Source organism: Palaemon carinicauda, chromosome 2 (genome assembly GCF_036898095.1).
Source record: "Palaemon carinicauda isolate YSFRI2023 chromosome 2, ASM3689809v2, whole genome shotgun sequence".
NCBI classification, from domain to species: Eukaryota; Metazoa; Arthropoda; class Malacostraca; order Decapoda; family Palaemonidae; genus Palaemon; species Palaemon carinicauda.
Genome location: NC_090726.1, coordinates 159,562,607 through 159,583,527, shown reverse-complemented (window position 1 = coordinate 159,583,527; position 20,921 = coordinate 159,562,607). Strand labels below are relative to the sequence as shown.

The 20,921-nt window shown below is 46.7% G+C and overlaps 1 protein-coding gene across 4 annotated transcripts in view; it reads left to right on the top strand.

Moving 5' to 3' along the window:
* Window positions 1-20,921, top strand: part of LOC137628348 (AMMECR1-like protein) — a 90,618-nt gene that overhangs the window by 35,807 nt on the left and 33,890 nt on the right. For all 4 annotated transcript variants that reach the window (XM_068359512.1, XM_068359523.1, XM_068359517.1 and 1 more), the window contains 2 exons: window positions 2,281-2,391; window positions 2,559-2,764. In XM_068359512.1, the coding sequence (XP_068215613.1) occupies window positions 2,281-2,391; window positions 2,559-2,764 (317 nt within the window). The remainder of the gene's footprint in view (window positions 1-2,280; window positions 2,392-2,558; window positions 2,765-20,921) is intronic.

Below are 20,921 nucleotides of genomic sequence, written 5' to 3'. Positions count from 1 at the left end.
TGTGAACACCCTAAGGGTAAACGCCTGTAAACTGGCAAACGACGAGCAGGTGACAAACAATGAACACCTGGCAAGTGACGACCGACTGGCGAACAGAGTGTCAAAGGAGGGTCCAGAGACGCAAGCGAGTGGCGAGTACGTGCTGGCTGATGGCGAGACGGCCTTTGATGATCTCGCGATGCCGAGAGACAAGGCGAGGAGTGATAGTGACAAGTGACGATCTCTAGATGAAGAATGACTATCTCGAGGTGACGAGGGACGGTCACCGGTTAATGAGTAATGGGCAGCTGTCGAATGATGAGACGCTGAAAATGAACGTCTAGCGGGCGAGGGAGAAGATTGTCGGTCCTTGGAGGAACTGTAGAGACGTCTCCTGACAGAAGAAGAAGAAGGAGAAGCAGTACATTTAGAGTGTCGAGGAGGACTACGCTCTCTGGGAGCTCGTCGGTTGTGGTGAGGTTCCTCCGCAGAGGAGGGCTGCTCCACAGGGAGAGGCATCAAAGGAGAGGCACAATGGCGTCTGTTAGTTTTCTGGGATAGGGTCTCTAAGGCCCACCCGTAGGAGAGATCTACCTCAAACTTTGCTCCACCCCCTGACGGAAGAGTCGGCTCAGCATGGGGGGGACCACAATCTTCGGCTACAGCAGCAGACAAAGGGGAGGGGCAGGACCTTTCCGAGGTCTAGGTAGAAGACATTTTGGGATCATACGGAACCACACTCGACAGTGAAAAGGGCTCCACCTTAGAGGAAGCCGGTGTACGCTTCCTCTCAGCACTAAGTTGAAGGATTTCCAGCAATGCTTCCTTCGACAGGGACCGACCATACATAGCTATGGCCAAACCTGCAATATGTTAGAGAAAGAGAAGCCTTTGCTCGAGGGGTGTCAGAACTGCATCTCTAAGGGAAACAGTCCTGTCCTTTGAACCTTGTGGTCGACCTGGTGTTAAGCGGTCTATGCTTCTTCTCGATTGTTCCCCATGGGAGATCGATCGAACAGGAGTTTCGGGACGATATCGAGGGTCAAGGAAAAAGTTTGAGGTTTCTTAGACTTCGAGGAAGACCCCGAAGGCAAAGAATCTCTCTTGGACTTCTTGCGCTGGCACCCAAACCTCTCGCACCGAGAGGTAGACCACTCCTAGCATTCAAGGCAGGTGTTGCCCTGACCATGTCGGACACAACAAATATGGGTCCATATCAACAGAGGACATGAAAGTCCCACAGGCTTCCCTGTGTACATAGTATGAATCTAATACTGTTTGATCCCCATTCCCTGGCGAGGAGGTATTAGGAAAGTCTTGGTTACAAAAGTTTTCTTCATAACTTTTACCTGGACAGTCACATTACTAAATATCTCAACACACAACTTGTGTAGGCCACAGACTTTGTGTAACAAGGTTTAGCGAGCCGCAGGGACTCCTTGTTTTTTGTACAATCCTATTCAAAATAAGTAGCCCCCGGGTAGCAAGAAAGCCAGATTGCCAGGGAAGTCCACCCTGCTAAGGGGTGAGTCACCCCTAATAAATAGCATAGGGTTGTATTCTAGTTACAAAACAAATGACAAATTTGTAGATAATTTGTATTTTTTCTAACAATACAAACCTTTAGCTCTTTATACAAACTTACCCGCCAGCCCTATCCCCCTTGAAGTCCTACCTCCCAGCAAAGTGAGCTAAATCACAGGTGTGTAAGTAGGAACGATAGTAAGCTACCCGGGTCCCTTACTCCCGCTAACTAGCGGAATGGGTAGTTACCCCTTGCTAAATTTTAATGGCTTGTCCTTTCAGCTTCGCCAAAAGTAATGCCCCTAATAAATAGCGAAAGCTTTGTATCGTTAGGAAAAATACAAATTATCTACGAATTTGTCATGTTAATATGGTTAATAAATAAAACTACAGTATAGGCTTTGATACTATAAGGACAGTATTGTGTGTTAATATTTGTATTTCTCTTTGATAATAATATTTGTATTGGTAAGTAAGAAGGATTAAAATAACAGGTTCTTGGGATGGTTTTGAAGATCGGGAAAAAAGATTTCCTTCCAGAATATGCTTAGCAAAATTATGATGTTCCTTAGTTGCCAGAAGACACAACTAGGAACCATTTTATTTTTATTATTATTACTTGCTAAGCTACAACCCTAATTGGAAAAGCAGGATGCTATAAGCCCAGGGGCTCCAACAGGGAAAATAGCTCAGTGAGGAAAGGAAACAAAGATTTAAAACTTTGGTAACATGGTCTTATGCTGTCATAGTTAATGAGTCACTGATTTTTATTTCCAGTCCTTTGTTCGTGACCTGGAAGGTTGGTAAGGACAAGCGGTTACGAGGGTGCATGGGAACTTTTAGTCACATAAGTTTACATGCAGGGCTCAGAGAGTATGCAGCAACAAGGTAAATTTTTTTATTTCTTAGTGTAAAGAAATATTGCATTGTGAAATTTTGTTATATTATCTTGCCTGCAAGAGCACTTGTTGGGAACTGCCTCAACAGTAGGTTTTATTTTCTAAGCAAATTTTATAGGTTAATGAACTAAATAGTGTTTTTATGTCTTTTGTCAGTGCTTTCAAGGATTCCAGATTTCAGCCCATTGGAAGAGATGAATTGCCACGGTTAGGAGTGTCAGTTTCTATCCTTCGTCATTTTGAAGATGGGAGAGACTATAGAGATTGGGATATTGGAGTCCATGGAATTCGTATTGAGTTCTTAAATGAACGAGGTGCCAAGAGAACAGCGACCTATTTACCAGAGGTTGCTCCTGAACAGGGTAATTATTGTAGTTAAAAATTAATTTGGGTTCTCAGTGTTAAGTTACCTAATGGTAGGACTGCTTCAGCATGCTGGAAACAATTTTGTGACCAACAACATATTACAGGACTAAATAATCACCTGTTTAGTGCATTGAAGTAAAGTTGTACTACTGTATTTCCAATTTTTCAATATTAATCTTACCCGATGATCATGTAGCTGTCAACTCCGTTGCCCGACAGAATTCTACGGACGGGATACGCCAGCGATCGCTATACAGGAGGGGGGTGTACTCACCAGCGCCATCTGTGGTCAGGTACTCCAGTACTTCTTGTCAACACCACCTCAATTTTTCCTCTGTCGTGCCGCCGGCAAGACCTACATGGATACGCTGTTGATTTTGGAGTCTTTGTTCACGGTTTTGGTGAAGTATTTGCTCTAAAATTTAGCCTTCGCTGTACAGGAAGCTTTTCCCTTAGCTTAGATAGCTTTTGGAATTAAATTGATTTATTGGTTAACGATCTTTGCTTTACTTTGGAATTCCCCCTTGACTGTTCTCTAAATTCAAGATGTCCGACCACTCTCAAGCTCCTAAATTTAGGCGATGTAGTGTTAGGACTTGTAATAGGCGTCTTCCGAAGGCCTCTGTTGATCCTCACACCGTTTGTTCCGACTGTAGGGGAAAACCCTGTCAGTTGGAAGATCGATGTGGGGAATGTGCTGGGCTTTCGGAATTCGATTTTAATGAATTCCTCAAATATACAACTAGGTTAGAGAGGGAGAGAGTTAGGAGGAGTTCTTCTCGCTCCTTCCCCTGTGGTGGTGACCCCCGAACCTGCTACGAGTGCTCAGCCTGATATGACGGATATGTTGCGTGCCATTCAGGCTCTTGGTGATAAGGTGGAGTCTTTAGTTAGTGACCACAATCTTCTCTTGGCAGATGTCAAGGAACTTAAAGTGAAGAGTGCAGTGGGAAGTGTTAGTGCCAGTGCTGTGCCTAGTGTCAGTGTCAGTGTTGCGCATGAGGATACTTCTGTGCGTGCCAGTCGTCCTCCCAGTCCGGGACCTCTTGCAAGCTCCCAAGCCCAGGGGAGAAGCAACGTCGAAGGGCAAAAGGGTTCGGCAGGCCTTGATCGGCGCACAGTTGTATCCTCAGTGGTTGCGGGCGTATCTGATAGAGATCGTCACTTCCACTCCCAGACGATTGAGCCCTTAAATTCCTCGTCTGCGGAAGAGGTTTCCAGGAGGAAACGGTGGACCCAGGTCTCACGACCTCTCAAACGTAAGGTCCCTTCCGAGCTAGTCCAACGGCCCAGGTGTAGCCACTGGGCCAGTTCGGACTCGCCGCAGTCATCTGATGACTGCACACCTCCTAAGAGAGGTAAGGCGGTGCCTCAACAGGCCTCTGCTCCAACTTCTGTGGACCCCAAGTGGTCTATGCTGCAGACTATGCAGTCTCAGCTTGCGGCTTTGATGCAGGAGTATCAGGCAGAGAAGGTTAACACACCTCCTCCTGCGAGCGCTCCTCCACCTCTGCGCAGTCCTCCCTGCCAGACGCATGTTCTTGAGGCTCCTCCTGCTTCCACGCGTGAGCTGCCGCATTGGGAGTTGCCAGGTTCCAGCACTATGCCCTCCTCTACCCATGAGGCAGGAGCCTCATGCTATGCGGCAACCTCCTCAACCCTTGAGGCAGGAGCCTCATGCTATGCGGCAACCTCCTCTACCCATGAGGCAGCAGCCTCATGCTATGCGGCAACCTCCTCAACCCTTGAGGCAGGAGCCTCACTCTGCGCAGCAACCTCCTCAACCCTTGAGGCAGGCGCAACCCTTGAGGCAGGAGCCTCATGCTATGAGGCAGCCTCCTCAACGCATGCAGCACGAGCCTCTTACCATGCAGCAGCCGCATTCTTCGCAGCATGAGCCTCATCCCATACAGCATGAGCCGCATACCATGCAGCATGAGCCTCATGCCTTCCAGCATTCGCTTCTGACCACGCTTGCTCCTCAGACCACCGCAGAACCTCCCTCACTCCAGCCTCCTGACTTTGTCATTGCCAGCCCTCAGTCTCTTCAGCAGAGGCATGATGATGGATCCGCAAGTGCGCATGCACCCGTCCTGCAGGATTCAGCCATTCAGCCTGCCGCTCTACCTTTACCTCTCGCTACTCAACTCTCAGGCGATGAGGTTTCTGAGGATGAAGCTGCTCACCTGGATGATCCTACATCTGATGTGGAGGGACACAAGTCGTCGCCGCCTTCCTTAGACTTTCGCAAGGTCCTGGCTCTGTTCAGAGAGTTATACCCTGAACACTTCGTATCTGCAACCCCTCTTTCTCCTCCATCCGAGTTTTCTCTAGGCATGCAGCCTACTACGTCTGCCTACACCAAGCTTGTCCTCGCCAGATCATCAAGGAGAGCTTTGAGGGTTTTAGGGGATTGGTTGCAGTCTAAGCAGCAACTGGGAAGGACCTCTTTTGTGTTTCCTCCTCCTAAGCTGGCTTCTAAGTCGGGCGTCTGGTATGCCACGGGAGAGGAACCTGGCTTGGGGGTTCCTGCCTCTGCCCAGGCCGACTTCTCAAGTTTGGTTGACTCTCCCCGCAGGTCGGCTATGAGACGCTCGAAGGTCTGCTGGACTTTTTCTGATCTGGACCACTTGATGAAGGGAGTCTTTCGCGCCTTTGAAATTTTTAACTTCCTCGATTGGTGCCTGGGGGCCTTAAGCAGGAAGACTGCCCCTTCTGACAAAGACTCGGCCATGCTGATCATGTCCAGTATGGACAAAGCAATTCGCGATGGTTCTGGCGAACTTGCGTCTATTTTTGTCTCAGGAGTCCTCAAGAAAAGGGAACATCTATGCTCCTACTTATCGACTGGTATCACCCCTTGCCAGAGGTCACAGTTGCTGTTTGCTCCTCTCTCCAAGTTCCTGTTTCCGGAGGAGTTAATCAAGGAGATGGCTGCGGCTCTTATCCAGAAAGATACGCATGACCTCATGGCCTCTTCAGCACGTAAGGCTAAAACCTTACCTTCCGTGCCGAGATCTTACCGCACCCCTGTGGCTGATACACCTGCTACCAGATTCATTCCGCCCTTTCGTGGCAGAGCCCCCAGTAGAGGAAGTACCCGTGCAGACAGTCACCGGGGCAAGTCCAAGAAAGGTGCCAAGTCCACGAAAAGCAAGCTTTGACTTCCTTCCTCTCCAGACAGCTGTAGGAGCCAGACTCAAGACCTTCTGGCAAGCCTGGGAGGGCAGAGGTGCAGACGCTCAGTCTGTCAAGTGGCTAAGGGAGGGTTACAGAATTCCGTTCTGCCGCAATCCCCCTCTGACCACATCTCCCATCAACCTCTCTCCCAACTACAAGGAGAAGGACAAGAGGCTAGCGTTACATCAAGAGGTGTCGCTCCTGCTACAGAAGAAGGCAGTGGTGATAGTCCGGGACCATCAATCCCCGGGCTTTTACAACCGTCTCTTCCTGGTGGCCAAGAAGACAGGAGGTTGGAGACCGGTGCTGGACGTCAGTGCGCTCAATGCTTATGTCACCAAGCAGACGTTCACAATGGAGACGACGAAGTCGGTCCTAGCAGCGGTCAGGCAGGAGGACTGGATGGTCTCGTTAGATCTGAAAGACGCCTACTTTCACGTTCCCATCCATCCAGACTCCCAACCTTTTCTGAGATTCGTCTTTGGAGAGGTTGTGTACCAGTTCCAAGCCCTGTGCTTTGGCCTGAGCACGGCACCTCTTGTGTTTACGCGACTGATGAGGAATATTGCGAAATTCCTTCACTTGGCAGACATCAGAGCCTCCCTTTATTTAGACGACTGGCTTTTAAGAGCTCCCACAAGTCGTCGCTGTCTGGAGAGTCTCAGATGGACTTTGGATTTGACCAAGGAACTGGGCCTCTTGGTCAATTTAGAGAAGTCCCAGCTCGTTCCTTCCCAAACCATCGTTTACCTGGGGATGGAGATTCAGAGTCGAGCTTTTCGGGCTTTTCCGTCGGCCCCAAGAATCAACCAAGCCCTGGAGTGCATCCTGAGCATGCTGAGGAGGAACCGATGCTCGGTGAGGCAGTGGATGAGTCTAACAGGGACTCTTTCATCGCTAGCCCTGTTCATCGAGTTAGGGAGACTCCACCTCCGCCCCCTTCAGTACCATCTGGCAGCTCACTGGAACAAGGATATGACGCTCGAGACGGTCTCTATTCCTGTTTCCAAAGAGATGAGGGCTACTCTAACGTGGTGGAAGAACAGCATTCTTCTCAAGGAGGGTCTCTCGTTAGCTGTTCAGACCCCCGACCATCATCTCTACTCGGACGCATCAGACTCGGGCTGGGGCGCGACATTGGACGGACAGGAATGCTCGGGGACATGGAACCAGGAACAGGAAACGCTTCATATCAATTGCAAGGAGTTGTTGGCAGTTCATCTGGCCTTAATGAACTTCAAGTCCCTCCAGCTAAACAAGGTGGTGGAGGTGAACTCCGACAACACCACAGCCTTGGCGTACATCTCCAAGCAGGGAGGGACTCATTCGAGGAAGCTGTTCGAGATCGCAAGGGACCTCCTCATTTGGTCAAAAAGTCGAAAGCTCACGCTGGTAACGAGGTTCATTCAGGGCGATATGAATGTTACGGCAGATCGCCTCAGCCGGAAAGGTCAAGTCATCCCCACAGAGTGGACCCTTCACAAGAATGTGTGCAACAGACTTTGGGCCCTGTGGGGTCAGCCAACTTTAGATCTGTTCGCTACCTCGATGACCAAGAGGCTCCCATTGTACTGTTCCCCGATTCCAGACCCGGCAGCAGTTCACGTGGATGCCTTTCTGCTGGACTGGTCCCACCTCGACCTGTATGCATTCCCGCCGTTCAAGATCATCAACAGGGTTCTTCAGAAGTTCGTCTCTCACAAAGGGACACGGCTGACGTTGGTTGCTCCCCTTTGGCCTGCAAGAGAATGGTTCACAGAGGTACTGCAATGGCTGGTCGACGTTCCCAGGACTCTCCCTCTAAGAGTGGACCTTCTGCGTCAACCTCACGTAAAGAAGGTACACCCAAGCCTCCACGCTCTTCGTCTGACTGCCTTCAGACTATCGAAAGACTCTTAAGAGCTAGAAGCTTTTCGAAGGAGGCAGCCAGAGCGATTGCCAGAGCAAGGAGGATATCCACTCGCAGAGTCTATCAATCTAAGTGGGAAGTCTTCCGAAGCTGGTGCAGAGCCAATGCAGTTTCCTCTACCAGTACCACTGTAACCCAAGTTGCTGACTTCCTGTTACATCTAAGGAATGTTAGATCTCTATCAGCTCCTACGATCAAGGGGTACAGAAGTATGTTGGCAGCGGTTTTCCGCCACAGAGGCTTGGATCTTTCCACCAACAAAGATCTGCAGGACATCCTTAGGTCTTTTGAGACCTCTAAAGAACGTCGGTTGTCCACTCCAGGCTGGAATCTAGACGTAGTCCTAAGGTTCCTTATGTCATCAAGATTTGAACCTCTCCAGTCAGCCTCTTTCAAGGACCCCACTCTAAAAACTCTTTTCCTCGTTTGCCTTGCAACAGCCAAAAGAGTAAGTGAGATTCACGCCTTCAGCAGGAACATAGGTTTCACATCTGAAACGGCTACATGTTCCTTACAGCTCGGTTTTTTGGCCAAAAACGAGCTTCCTTCACGTCCTTGGCCTAAATCGTTCGAAATACCTAGCCTTTCCAACATGGTAGGTAACGAGCGGGAGAGAGTTCTTTGCCCTGTCAGAGCTCTTAAGTACTATCTTAAAAGGTCAAAACCCTTGCGAGGACAATCAGAGGCCTTATGGTGTGCTATTAAGAAACCTTCACTACCTATGTCTAAGAACGCAGTTTCTTACTACATAAGGCTTCTGATTAGAGAAGCTCATTCTCATATGAAGGAAGAAGACCTTGCTTTGCTGAAGGTAAGGACACATGAAGTGAGAGCTGTGGCTACTTCAGTGGCCTTCAAACAGAACCGTTCTCTGCAGAGTGTTATGGATGCAACCTATTGGAGGAGCAAGTCAGTGTTTGCATCATTCTATCTCAAAGATGTCCAGTCTCTTTACGAGAACTGCTACACCCTGGGACCATTCGTAGCAGCGAGTGCAGTAGTAGGTGAGGGCTCAGCCACTACATTCCCATAATCCCATAACCTTTTTAACCTTTCTCTTGAATACTTTTATTGTTGTTTTTGGGTTGTACGGTCGGCTAAGAAGCCTTCCGCATCCTAGTTGATTTGGCGGGTGGTCAATTCTTTCTTGAGAAGCGCCTAGGTTAGAGGTTGTGATGAGGTCCTTTAGTATGGGTTGCAGCCCTTTATACTTCAGCACCTAAGAGTCGTTCAGCATCCTAAGAGGACCGCTGCGCTCAGTAAGGAAGACGTACTTATTAAAGGCAGAGTAATGGTTCAAGTCGACTTCCTTACCAGGTACTTATCGATTTTATTTGTTATTTTGAATAACTGATAAAAATGAAATACGGGATACTTAGCTTCTTGATTAACATGTATACTGGTTTTCACCCACCTCCCTGGGTGTGAATCAGCTACATGATCATCGGGTAAGATTAATATTGAAAAATGTTATTTTCATTAGTAAAATAAATTTTTGAATATACTTACCCGATGATCATGATTTAATTGGCCCACCCTTCCTCCCCATAGAGAACCAGTGGACCGAGGAAAAAATTGAGGTGGTGTTGACAAGAAGTACTGGAGTACCTGACCACAGATGGCGCTGGTGAGTACACCCCCCTCCTGTATAGCGATCGCTGGCGTATCCCGTCCGTAGAATTCTGTCGGGCAACGGAGTTGACAGCTACATGATCATCGGGTAAGTATATTCAAAAATTTATTTTACTAATGAAAATAACATTTTTTTTGTGTACAAAATGTAAAGTGACTTCCTAGATGACATTTAGAATTTTGGGCTCAGCCATGTCGTCCTGATGGAAGGTTCCTTTAGGTAGCTTTCTAAGGGATAGATTGAAAGACGTGCACGTGTTTAGGGGTATGGCTAACGGTATGTCTGATCATTTTTTGGTGGAAGGAAAATTAGTTGTAGCAAAAGAGTGGGGGAATAGAGTAGGTGGATGTAAAAGGGAGGTAGTGAGGGTTGAAGAGCTAATAAAACCGGGGGTAAAAAGTAAATATCAGGAAAGGTTGAAAATGGCATATGACGAGGTGAGAGTAAGAGAAACTGGTAATTTAGAGGAGGAGTGGAAGTTAGTAAAAGAAAATTTTGTTGGGATTGCAAGTGATGTATGTGGCAAGAAGGTTGTTGGAGGCAGCATGAGGAAGGGCAGTGAATGGTGGAATGAAGGAGTGAAGGTAAAAGTGGAAGAGAAAAAGAGGGCTTTTGAAGAATGGCTGCAGAGTAATAGTATAGAGAAGTATGAAAAATATAGAGAGAAAAATGTGGAGGTAAAGCGCAAGGTACGTGAGGCAAAGAGGGCAGCTGACCTGAGGTGGGGTCAGGGATTGGGTCAGTCATATGAAGAGAATAAGAAGAAGTTTTGGAAAGAAGTGAAGAGAGTAAGAAGGCTGGCGCAAGAATTGAAGAGACAGTTAAAGATGGAAATGGAAGGTTGTTAAAAGGAGAGGAGGCAAGGAAAAGGTGGGCGGAATATTTTGAAAGTTTGCTGAATGTTGAGGATAATAGGGAGGCAGATATAATTGCTGTTCCAGGTGTTGAGGTGCCAGTGATGGGAGATGAGAATGAGAGAGAGATTACAATAGAGGAAGTGAGGAGAGCACTAGATGAAACGAGAGTAGGAAAAGCATCTGGTATGGATGGTGTGAAAGCTGAGATGTTGAAGGAAGGGGGTGTGACTGTACTTGAATGGTTGGTGAGATTGTTTAATATGTGTTTTGTGTTGTCAATGGTACCAGTGGATTGGGTTTGTGCATGTATTGTACCACTATATAAGGGTAAGGGAGATGTGCATGAGTGTTGTAATTCAAGAGGTATTAGTTTGTTGAGTGTAGTTGGAAAAGTGTATGGTAGAGTATTGATTAATAGGATTAAGGATAAAACAGAGAATGCAATCTTGGAAGTACAAGGTGGTTTTAGAAGAGGTAGGGGTTGTATGAATCAGATTTTTACAGTTAGGCAGATATGCGAGAAATATTTAGCAAAAGGTAAGGAGGTGTATGTTGCGTTTATGGATCTGGAGAAAGCATATGATAGAGTTGATAGGGAAGCAATGTGGAATGTGATGAGGTTATATGGAGTTGGTGGAAGGTTGTTGCAAGCAGTGAAAAGTTTCTACAAAGGTAGTAAAGCATGTGTTAGAATAGGAAATGAAGTGAGTGATTGGTTTCCGGTGAGAGTGGGGCTGAGACAGGGATGTGTGATGTCGCCGTGGTTGTTTAACTTGTATGTTGATGGAGTGGTGAGAGAGGTGAATGCTCAAGTGCTTGGACGAGGATTAAAACTGGTAGGCGAGAATGACCATGAATGGGAGGTAAATCAGTTGTTGTTTGCGGATGATACTGACCGACTAGTGACAGAATTTGGAAGGGTGTGTGAGAGAAGGAAGTTGAGAGTTAATGTGGGTAAGAGTAAGGTTATGAGATGTATGAGAAGGGAAGGTGGTGCAAGGTTGAATGTCATGTTGAATGGAGAGTTACTTGAGGAGGTGGATCAGTTTAAGTACTTGGGGTCTATTGTTGCAGCAAATGGTGGAGTGGAAGCAGATGTACGTCAGAGAGTGAATGAAGGTTGCAAAGTGTTGGGGGCAGTTAAGGGAGTAGTAAAAAATAGAGGGTTGGGCATGAATGTAAAGAGAGTTCTATATGAGAAAGTGATTGTACCAACTGTGATGTATGGATTGGAGTTGTGGGGAATGAAAGTGACGGAGAGACAGAAATTGAATGTGTTTGAGATGAAGTGTGTAAGGAGTATGGCTGGTGTATCTCGAGTAGATAGGGTTAGGAACGAAGTGGTGAGGGAGAGAACGGGTGTAAGAAATGAGTTAGCGGCTAGAGTGGATATGAATGTGTTGAGGTGGTTTGGCCATGTTGAGAGAATGGAAAATGGTTGTCTGCTTAAGAAGGTGATGAATGCAAGAGTTGATGGGAGAAGTACAAGAGGAAGGCCAAGGTTTGGGTGGATGGATGGTGTGAAGAAAGCTCTGGGTGATAGGAGGATAGATGTGAGAGAGGCAAGAGAGCGTGCTAGAAATAGGAATGAATGGCGAGCGATTGTGACGCAGTTCCAGTAGGCCCTGCTGCTTCCTCCGGTGCCTTAGATGACCGCGGAGGTAGCAGCAGTAGGAGATTCAGCATTATGAAGCTTCATCTGTGGTGGATAATGTGGGAGGTTGGGCTGTGGCACCCTAGCAGTACCAGCTGAACTCGGTTGAGTCCCTGGTTAGGCTGAAGGAACGTAGAGAGTAGAGGTCCCCTTTTGTTTTGTTTCATTGTTGGTGTCGGCTACCCCCCAAAATTGGGGGAAGTGCCTTGGTATATGGATGGAGTACGGGGAGGGGATCAACCGGGTAACCTTGGTGACGGCTCCCCTTCAAACTCGCCACTCTTCCCCCTCAAGGCGAAAACTCTATTCGGGGTGAAGATTGCTATGTGTCGTATCAAGAAATACGTCCCCTGATATTATGCGATATTCCTAAAAGTTATATTAAGGATACTCGCGCCAGGAGTTAGAATTCTTGAGACCTGTGGTCAATTCTCTGGGAGTATCACTGTAGCCAAATATCCCTTAGAAAGCTACCTAAAGGAACCTTCCATCAGGATGACATGGCGATATCACCCAAAAATAGATTTTTCGCTTTGCTCAAAATCTGTTTTATAGGTGTGTAGTGCATATATGTTTTCCATACAAGAGACTAGTTTAAAGGTCTCTCATTAGCAACAGAGCTGGTGATAAGTCACATTACTGTTTTGTTATCCTACAGACGGAACATCATAATCATTTTATTATCTTGCACTGTATACAGTACCTATTCATGCTTTGTGTCTCCTATATTGTTGTCTAGCCTCTATTTTCACTTCATTCTATAGCTCCTAGCTATTCTTCCAATTGCATATAGATGCTGAATGGTCTCCTAATCCTTATGGCCCAAATTCATACATCTAATCCAATTTATATTTGTTCCCATACTAACAAACCACCTATTATTTATTTGGATTATTTTTTGGCAAAGCTGGAAGGTAGTCGTTAGACTTGAAGTGCGAAGTGGCAACTCTGCCTGATTCGCTTGAGCGGGTAGGCTGGGGGTGGCTGGGGGATACCCAGTTACTTCTATACAATATATATACTCTCAAAACTGTGAGGTATGCCACTTTTTCTTTTGGCTCGGTCTCAAGGCTGTCATTGAACATCTTTAATTGCTGTTTCTTTCCAGGTGTGCGTGATTTCTTTGGATCGCCTTCATGCAGACCTGTCCTGGGGGCGAGGGTGTTGCATGCGGTACCTTCATGTCATCGCTGGATACCGACCCGCACTCTGTGTGTCCTTTGTATGGAGGACATCACTGCAAAGAGGGTTCGCCTTGCACAGAATGTAGGGACTGGCCTGCCTCCAAATGGGAGAAATTGGGGCGGCGCAGAAAGAAGGCTAAGCGCTATCTTTCTCCCTCGGGGGCGAGCGAGGAAAGCGCGTTCTTCTTCCTTTCTCATCTCCGAATCTCTTTCAAAAGCTCCTTCTCGTTCGCGCTCTTCCAGCGGACGATAGAGCCGGAGTGCAGACCGACTAATTTCTTGGCAACCCCGGGGTACTGGGGGCTAGTTGCTTCCCTTAAAGAAGCAACTTCACTTCTAGCCACCAGGGAGCCATTCTCCCTTTCAAATGTGTTGCAGGTGTGGCCAACCTTAGGGGTTTCTGGACCCCTTGCGAAGGAAGAACTTCTACGTATCCTTCAGCGTGGTTGCAGGTGATGATCTTCCGAGGATCAGCGCTTCTCCCACCAGTAACGCGAAAGGACGAGCCTCACCATCTCGTCCTTCAGGAAGATCATCTGGATCGTAGGTCATCACAATCCGAGCGCTCTTCTTCTGGAAGGTGTTCTTGCTCTAGAGCTTCATGCTTACGAGACCGAAGCTCTCCTTGGAGGTGTTCATCTTCACGAGGAGAAGTCTTGGGATTGCGCTCTGCACTGTCATGAGCATCCCAGTCTAGACCTAGGTCCAGACGCTCGTGTTCTAGACCACGGGGGTGGCTTTCATGCTCGCGACTGCGCCGTTCACGAGAACGACTTTCATCTACGCGAGGCCGAAACTCATGTTCGCTAACTAGGCATTCACGAAACTCAATCCGTTCTCTTAGTGCTCCCGTTGCGAGCACTTCTGCTCGTGAATCGCGTCCATTGTCGCACGAAACTCACGATTTTCCGCGCGAATCTCCTGATTTTATGCACAAATCAGCGATATCCATGAGCAATTGACAAGCAGATGTGTCAGAACCGCAAGCAAGTGCGGTACAAACACCTCCGTCTCTGCCTCTGGCTTCTACCACCTCCAGCTGCAGGCAGATACCCTTTCCAGAGGGTTTTAAGGAGCCTCCTAATAGGTTCGCTAATGTCCCTGTTAGTCTAGATCGTCCTTCTCGTATGTCCAAGGAACATGTTGCTCTGCTGCAAAGACTCTCCCCTGCGTCAACGCAGGCTCCCTCTTGAGCTCTCCTAGGGGACGTTCTCCTCCTGGACCTTCAAGGGAAGCCCATGGCTTGACTAGAGGATCTGAGCTTCCTGCATGGGTGAGCACCTTCCTCTCCACCCTGCAGAAGTCGTTGGGTGTAGCTCCTCCACCACCACAACCTCCAACTGCTCTAGTCTGAGCTACCCCTATAATTGCTTTGGAGTTCTCTTCGAGTTCATCTCTTGGTAGTCTAGACCCTAGAAGGAGACCAACGTCAGACAGGGCACGGAGATCACCTTCATCTCAATCTCGTGCTGAGGGCCCTGCTTCTTCTGACTCTTACTTGGCCAACCTGCCTTTTACTCCGGTTAAGGCAAGGTAAACCATTACTAAGAGGCAGAAATGAAGGATGAGAGACTTAACACCACCTCACACCGACATCATCCACCCTATGACGAGTAGGAACATAGGCTCACCCGAAGAGGTAGCTGTCCATCCCTTCAACCTTTAAGAAATTGAGGTATTGCCTCTGGACCAGCGTCCGATTTCTTTACCTCCTCTGGAGTAAGAGCCTTCAGCTCCCACTCCCAAAGCTTCAGCTGCTGGTGCCTCAAAGTCCTCGTAATTTATCGCTCCTAAGACCACGGAGGATCTCCCTATGCGAAGGGAGTCAAAAGACACCAATACGAAATCCAAGAACACTGCGGCAAGGAAGGCTTGTTTGGCTGAGTCACAGAGAAGGTCCCCCCATGGCAGGTCCCTCTATCGACACTGTTAACGACCATGACGTACCCCAGGCTCTGGATGTGAGCCTGGAGGTGGATGACCCCTTGGATACTGATGATGGAAATCTTCCAAAGGTGGCTAGTCCGAACTTTCACTCTGAGCAAGAGAGTCGTGAGTCGGAACACATTTTGGCAGGTCCTCTTTTGTATGAGGGATATCAGTAGGCTGTCTACTCCTGGTACCACCACTCAGAAGTGACAGGACATGGTTCTTGCCGAAATATTCAAGACCTAAAAGCCTCCCAGAACTAGTATAACTTTGCCCTGGTCTAAAGTCATAAGGGCCGCCAAAAGGAAGGCTATCATTTGGATAGCTGGAACTTCTAGTTCCTTGAGGGCAGGTTCCTCCTCTCGGTCTCTACTACTTCCTTTTGTCCTACAACGGAAGTACTATGAGATGAAAGGGGAACCCCATTCCACCATGTCCCTTCAGAAGAGTCTCTAACGAAGGGTCTTCCGGCTCAAACCCTCTCCTCTCTGAGGGCCTCTCTCTCTGCAATTGAGCTCCTTAACATAGAGAGAGGCGTGGCGTATGCCATGCAGGTGGCTTCTTGGGTTGACCTATGGTTAGGATCCATGGGCTTCATGGTCTGCTCCCACGATCTTTCAAAGGAGTCGGCTAGGAAGACTTTGGAGTCTTTCGTGCTGTTGGGTACCCAAACTTTGAGTTCCTATCGCACCATGTCGTCAACTTTGGGCGAATGCTATTCTAAAGAGAAGGGATACCGTCGTCAGGAAACTCCACAAGCAAGTGCCGAAGGTGGAAGTCTCCCGGTTGAGGAATTCCACCCTTGAGGGTTTTTCTCTCTTTGTTCCAGAGGAAATAGAGAGGGCTGCTGAACAATGGAGGAAATTGTCTAAAAGATTCTCTCCTCCATAGGGCCATGACATCGAGGCCTTATGGTAGACCTTCCCAGTCTTCTCGCAGTCAGCAAGCACCTTCTTCTTCTCACCCTTCACCTTCTAGGTCTTCGGGACCTACAAAAGTGTCTAGACGGCCCTTTCAGTCCAAAGGTCAGAAAGGGAAAAAGTCCATCAGAGGAAAGAAGGGAGGAAAGGGTAGTGGCCAAGGTGGTCACTCCCACTAGGAATAGCCTTTCTGTTCACCTACCACTTGTGGTAGGTGACACAGTCATTCAGGTGGTTCGACCAAGGGACTTCATGTGCACATTAGATCTAGAGGACGCATACTTCCAGATCCCAATCCATCCATCTTCAAGGAAGTATCTAAGGTTCATACACAAGGACAAGATATACTTGTTCAAGATTCTACGCTTCGGTCTCGCGATAGCTCCTCAGATATTTACCAGTGTCTCCACCCTAGTGTCATCTTGGGCTCACAGGAGCGGCATTCGTCTCCTCAGATACTTGGACGACTGGCTAATCCTGGCAGACTTGGAGACGGCCTTTTTCGTCACCCAGACATTTTTCTCGAGTTTTGTCAGGGTCTCCCCGGGGGTCCTGATAAATCTCAAAATGTCATCTCTGCAACCTTCTCAAAGTATGGTAAACCTCTGTATGATAAAAGACACTGTCCAAGAGAAAGTCTTTCCTTCAGACGAAAGAGTACACAGACTGAGAGAAGTGGCTTCACCCTTCCTCTGAAAAGTTCTTCCAGCCTCTCGTTGGTTGAGTCTGTTAGGTCACCTAACCTCTCCTCTGTCTAGTTCCAAACGGCCACCTCAGAATAAGATCCCTGCAATGGCAGCTTAAGACCATATGAAACCAACACTCAAATCCACCAGATGCTCGAGTTCCAATAACTCAGGATCAGTTGACAGACTTGAATTGGTGGATAGCAGACGAAAACCTTCGAAGGGGTCAGAATCTTCTTGTCCCTTCTCCAGATTTGATGCTCTTAACAGATGCAGCAAAAGAAGGGTGGGTGGCTCACTTGCTGCACCACACGATCTCAGGCCTTTGGTCAGAGTCAGAAAGGTACCAGCACCTAAATCTCCTCGAGATGAGAGGAGCATACCTAGCTCTTTATCAGTTCCAACAGTTGTTGGCAGGGCACTCTGTGGTGTTGATGAGTGACAACAGCACAGTAGTGGCTTACATAAACAAACAAGGTGGTACCTTTTCGCAGCCTCTATGCCATTTTGCAGTTAAGGTCTTTAGATGGTCAGGAGAACATTCGGTGTCCCTATCAGCTCGCATCATTCCAGGCAAGACGAATGTACTCGCGGATAATATGAGCAGAGCGACTCAGATATTAGGCTCCGAATGGTCTTTGAATCGTCAGATAGCCAACAAAGTCCTGACTTTGTGGGGTTCCCCGACTGTAGACCTGTTCGCAACATATCTGAAAAATAAGCTTCCGCTGTACTGTTTTCCAGTCACGGATATTCAGGCTCTATGGCAAGATGCATTTCAACAATGGAGGGACAACATTGACGTATACGCCATTCCTCCATTTTGTCTGATGAGAAGACTGTTCAACAAGACCAGAGCATCCAAAGATCTAATGGTGACCCTTGTAGCTCCGCTATGGCATCACGCAGAGTGGTTTCCGGACCTCCTGCAACTTCTAGTAGATCTACCAAGAGAGCTTCCTCTACGACCAGATCTACTCAAACCGCACACGTGAACATCTTTCACAGAAACATGCAGTTGTTTCGACTTCATGCCTGGAAACTATCCAGCGTCTCCTCTTTCTGAATTAATTTTCACGACAAGTTGCGCAAAGAATTTCCGGCTACTTGTGTAAATCCTCAGCCTCAGTCTACCAGGCAAAATAGAGAGTCTACTGTGGTTGGTGTCGTGGAAGGCATCTCTCTCTCTCTCTGCTTGATGCCACTATACCAGTAATATGGAGTTCCTTGTACAGTATACCTTCGGGAGAAAAAGCTTCTTTCAGTTTCGGCGGTGAAAGGTTATCGCTCGCCCATAAGCCTCGCCTTTAAGCTGAAAAGAGTTAACATTTCCTCTTTGTTTGAGCTTTTTTTACTCATACGGATTTATGAGATCACTTGCCCTTAGTCAGAGATTAGGCCCCCTCCTTGGAAAATGGTTTGGATCTTGAGATCCTTAAAAATACCTCCCTGCAAACCATTACCCCATACAACTGACCGAAACCTCACTTTAAAGACAGCATTCCTGCTCGCTTTAGCCCCGACAAAGAGAGTTGGTGAACTTCATGGCCTCTCGTATGACATCGCCTATTCAAGGGGAGGGGGGGGGGAGTGACAGCTTCGTCCCTGAGTTCATTGCTAAGACTCAAAATCCATGGGAACTGGACCCTAGATTCGAGCCCTTTTAGATTGCAAGTCTCCGTTCTGTATCCAATGACCCAGATCAGTTGTTACTATACCCAGTGAGGAGTTTGAGGTACTATCTTGAACACACTGCAGCAACGTGGCCCCGACTAACACCTCTGTTTGTTAGCTCAGGAAGAATAAAGAGGATGATCACTGAAAATACTGTCTCCTCATGGATTCACCAGGTGATTGAAAGAGCCTTGGCTCCTGATCCTCCTCCGCCTCGACAACCTACGGCCCATGATGTCAGAGGAATTAGTACATCCTTGGCATTTAAACGTAACTTTTCCATGTTGCAAGTACTACAAGCGGTCGTGTGGAAGAAACAAACTACCTTCACCACCCATTACTTAAAAGACGTGACCCACAGGAGACTCAATACTTTCTCTATCAGTCCTGTGATGGCTGCTCAACAATTGGTTTAAGAATACCTCAGGCTCCTTGATGGACAAGTAGCAGTTGGTTGAGAGCATTGGTTACCTAGGTTAAGACTGGGATGAATGAGAATATGTCTGGCTTTTCCTTTCTTCATCTTCCCCTCCCTTGGCGTACAGCACCACGGGTCCCTCTGTAAGCTGGCTTCAACTTCTGCTGGTAATTATCACTTCCCTTGTGTAGCCTAGTATGTCATAAATTTATATACTGTTCACGTTCCATTGCTTTCTGCTAGGTAAGCAATGGGAAACATCTGTTTTTATCCTATAAACTCAGAATGTGTTTATACAAAACTACAAACTTTCATGACACTGAATTGCTCAGGCTGCTATTATATTCACTTTGTATATTTTAGCGAGGTGTTAAAGTTTTCCCTAGACCACAGTCATATACTGTACTAGGTAAAATTGGGTCACTGTCCATACCACCCTACCCGCTCAAGCGGTTAGGCAGGGTTGCCACCTCGCACTTCAAGTCTAATGGCTACTTTCCAGTTTTGCCGAAAGATAATCCAAATAAATGACTCCAGGTTTGTATTAGTTAGGGAAGAATACAAATTATCTCTGAATTTGTCATTTCCCAGTAGTCGGACAATTTCTCTACATTTCATTCAATCTACTGCAATTTTCTTTCTTACTGCACTGTCCTTCCAAAGATTATTAGCACCTTTTAGTTGGTTTGACCTTTTTGAGCCCTAGGCATTTAAATTTTTTGCTTGCTACATCTTCTTTGCTAGGGTCCATCCGTCCTTTGACAAAAGAAAGAAAGATTTTATTATGGATTTCAATATTCTTAAAACTTGAACGAAGGTGCAATTGGACAGCTTGTCTCCTCACATGTTAAGTTTATGCTGTTGAGGTGGTCCAGCGAGACATATAACTATGTCAAGCCTTGTCCTGAGTGCTGGGGTCTTCACCTGTAATGAATATGAAATTCTCAGTCCAGCTAAAACATCTAGAAGAAATTGGTTCAGATGATTCTAGATTTTATGAAGAAAAGAAAACTTATAAATCAATTTTGTGCAAATTTACTTCTAAAACAATTTTGTGCAAATTTAATCTCTCCCAAAACCAAGATATCTAGTGTAATACCAAAATTTAAATCTGGAGAAAAATTAGATCAACAAAAAACCCTACCAAGCCATAGTTTATTGCCCTTAATTGCTAATTGTCAGATTTCTTTACTAAAGGCCTAAGTCTATTGGAAGGAAAGAAAATGGAAATGTTTAAGTTTTAACAGGGAATGTCGATATAACCAAGCTTTCAGAGAGAATTGATATGAAAAGCAGGTGAGTATGGAAATAGATTTTATTATTAAAATTCCATTTTTCTCCAGTGTTTGTCCAAATGGTCTTAGAGGAGGGATGATATAGATTTTGTTTGTCTCAGGTTTGAAACATTGCGTTTGGCCCCTGTGCTATAACATCCAGTTTTAAGAACCTGTATTTAAGCACTTGTTATTTAGGGAAGTACAGTAGTGGAGAGATCAAAGAAGTCCCTTACACCTGCCAAATCACTAAGTAGACTGGTGCAGTGAGGGACCACTCTGACAGGAATATATGCTTCTGCTCAAGGAGTAGGATATCTCATTTGAAGTCTGAATGAACTTTGGAACAATTATTATCTTGTCTTTTCTTCCCACACATCGATCATTGCTAGCAACACAATGCTGTTGTGCTGGATTTGACATTGTTCCAGAGGCTTATAAATACAGCACAAAATTCTAATGTATTGATATTCAGTTGTCATTCCAGAGGTGAGCAAAAGTAGCTATGATGTGTCTCATGACTCCTACACTTCTACCCTCTAAGGACATCTTGAATGTTTTAGGCTTACAAATACAGCACAAAATTCTAATATATTGATATTCAGTTATCATTCCTCCTCTATTGAAAAGTTCCTAATCTAAAGTTTCAATAGGTGAACTCATCATCCATGAAAGATCTTCAGATCTGATGGATCCTCAAGAATAGCATGCTGAAAATTTTCCTTTTACCCATGAAAACCCCTCACAACTTCATCCTTAACTGGTGCTGTGCTTGGAAGATACTCTGTAACAAAGAGTCCTTCTAGTGCCTTACTGTCTGCAGTTTGAAAGAGCA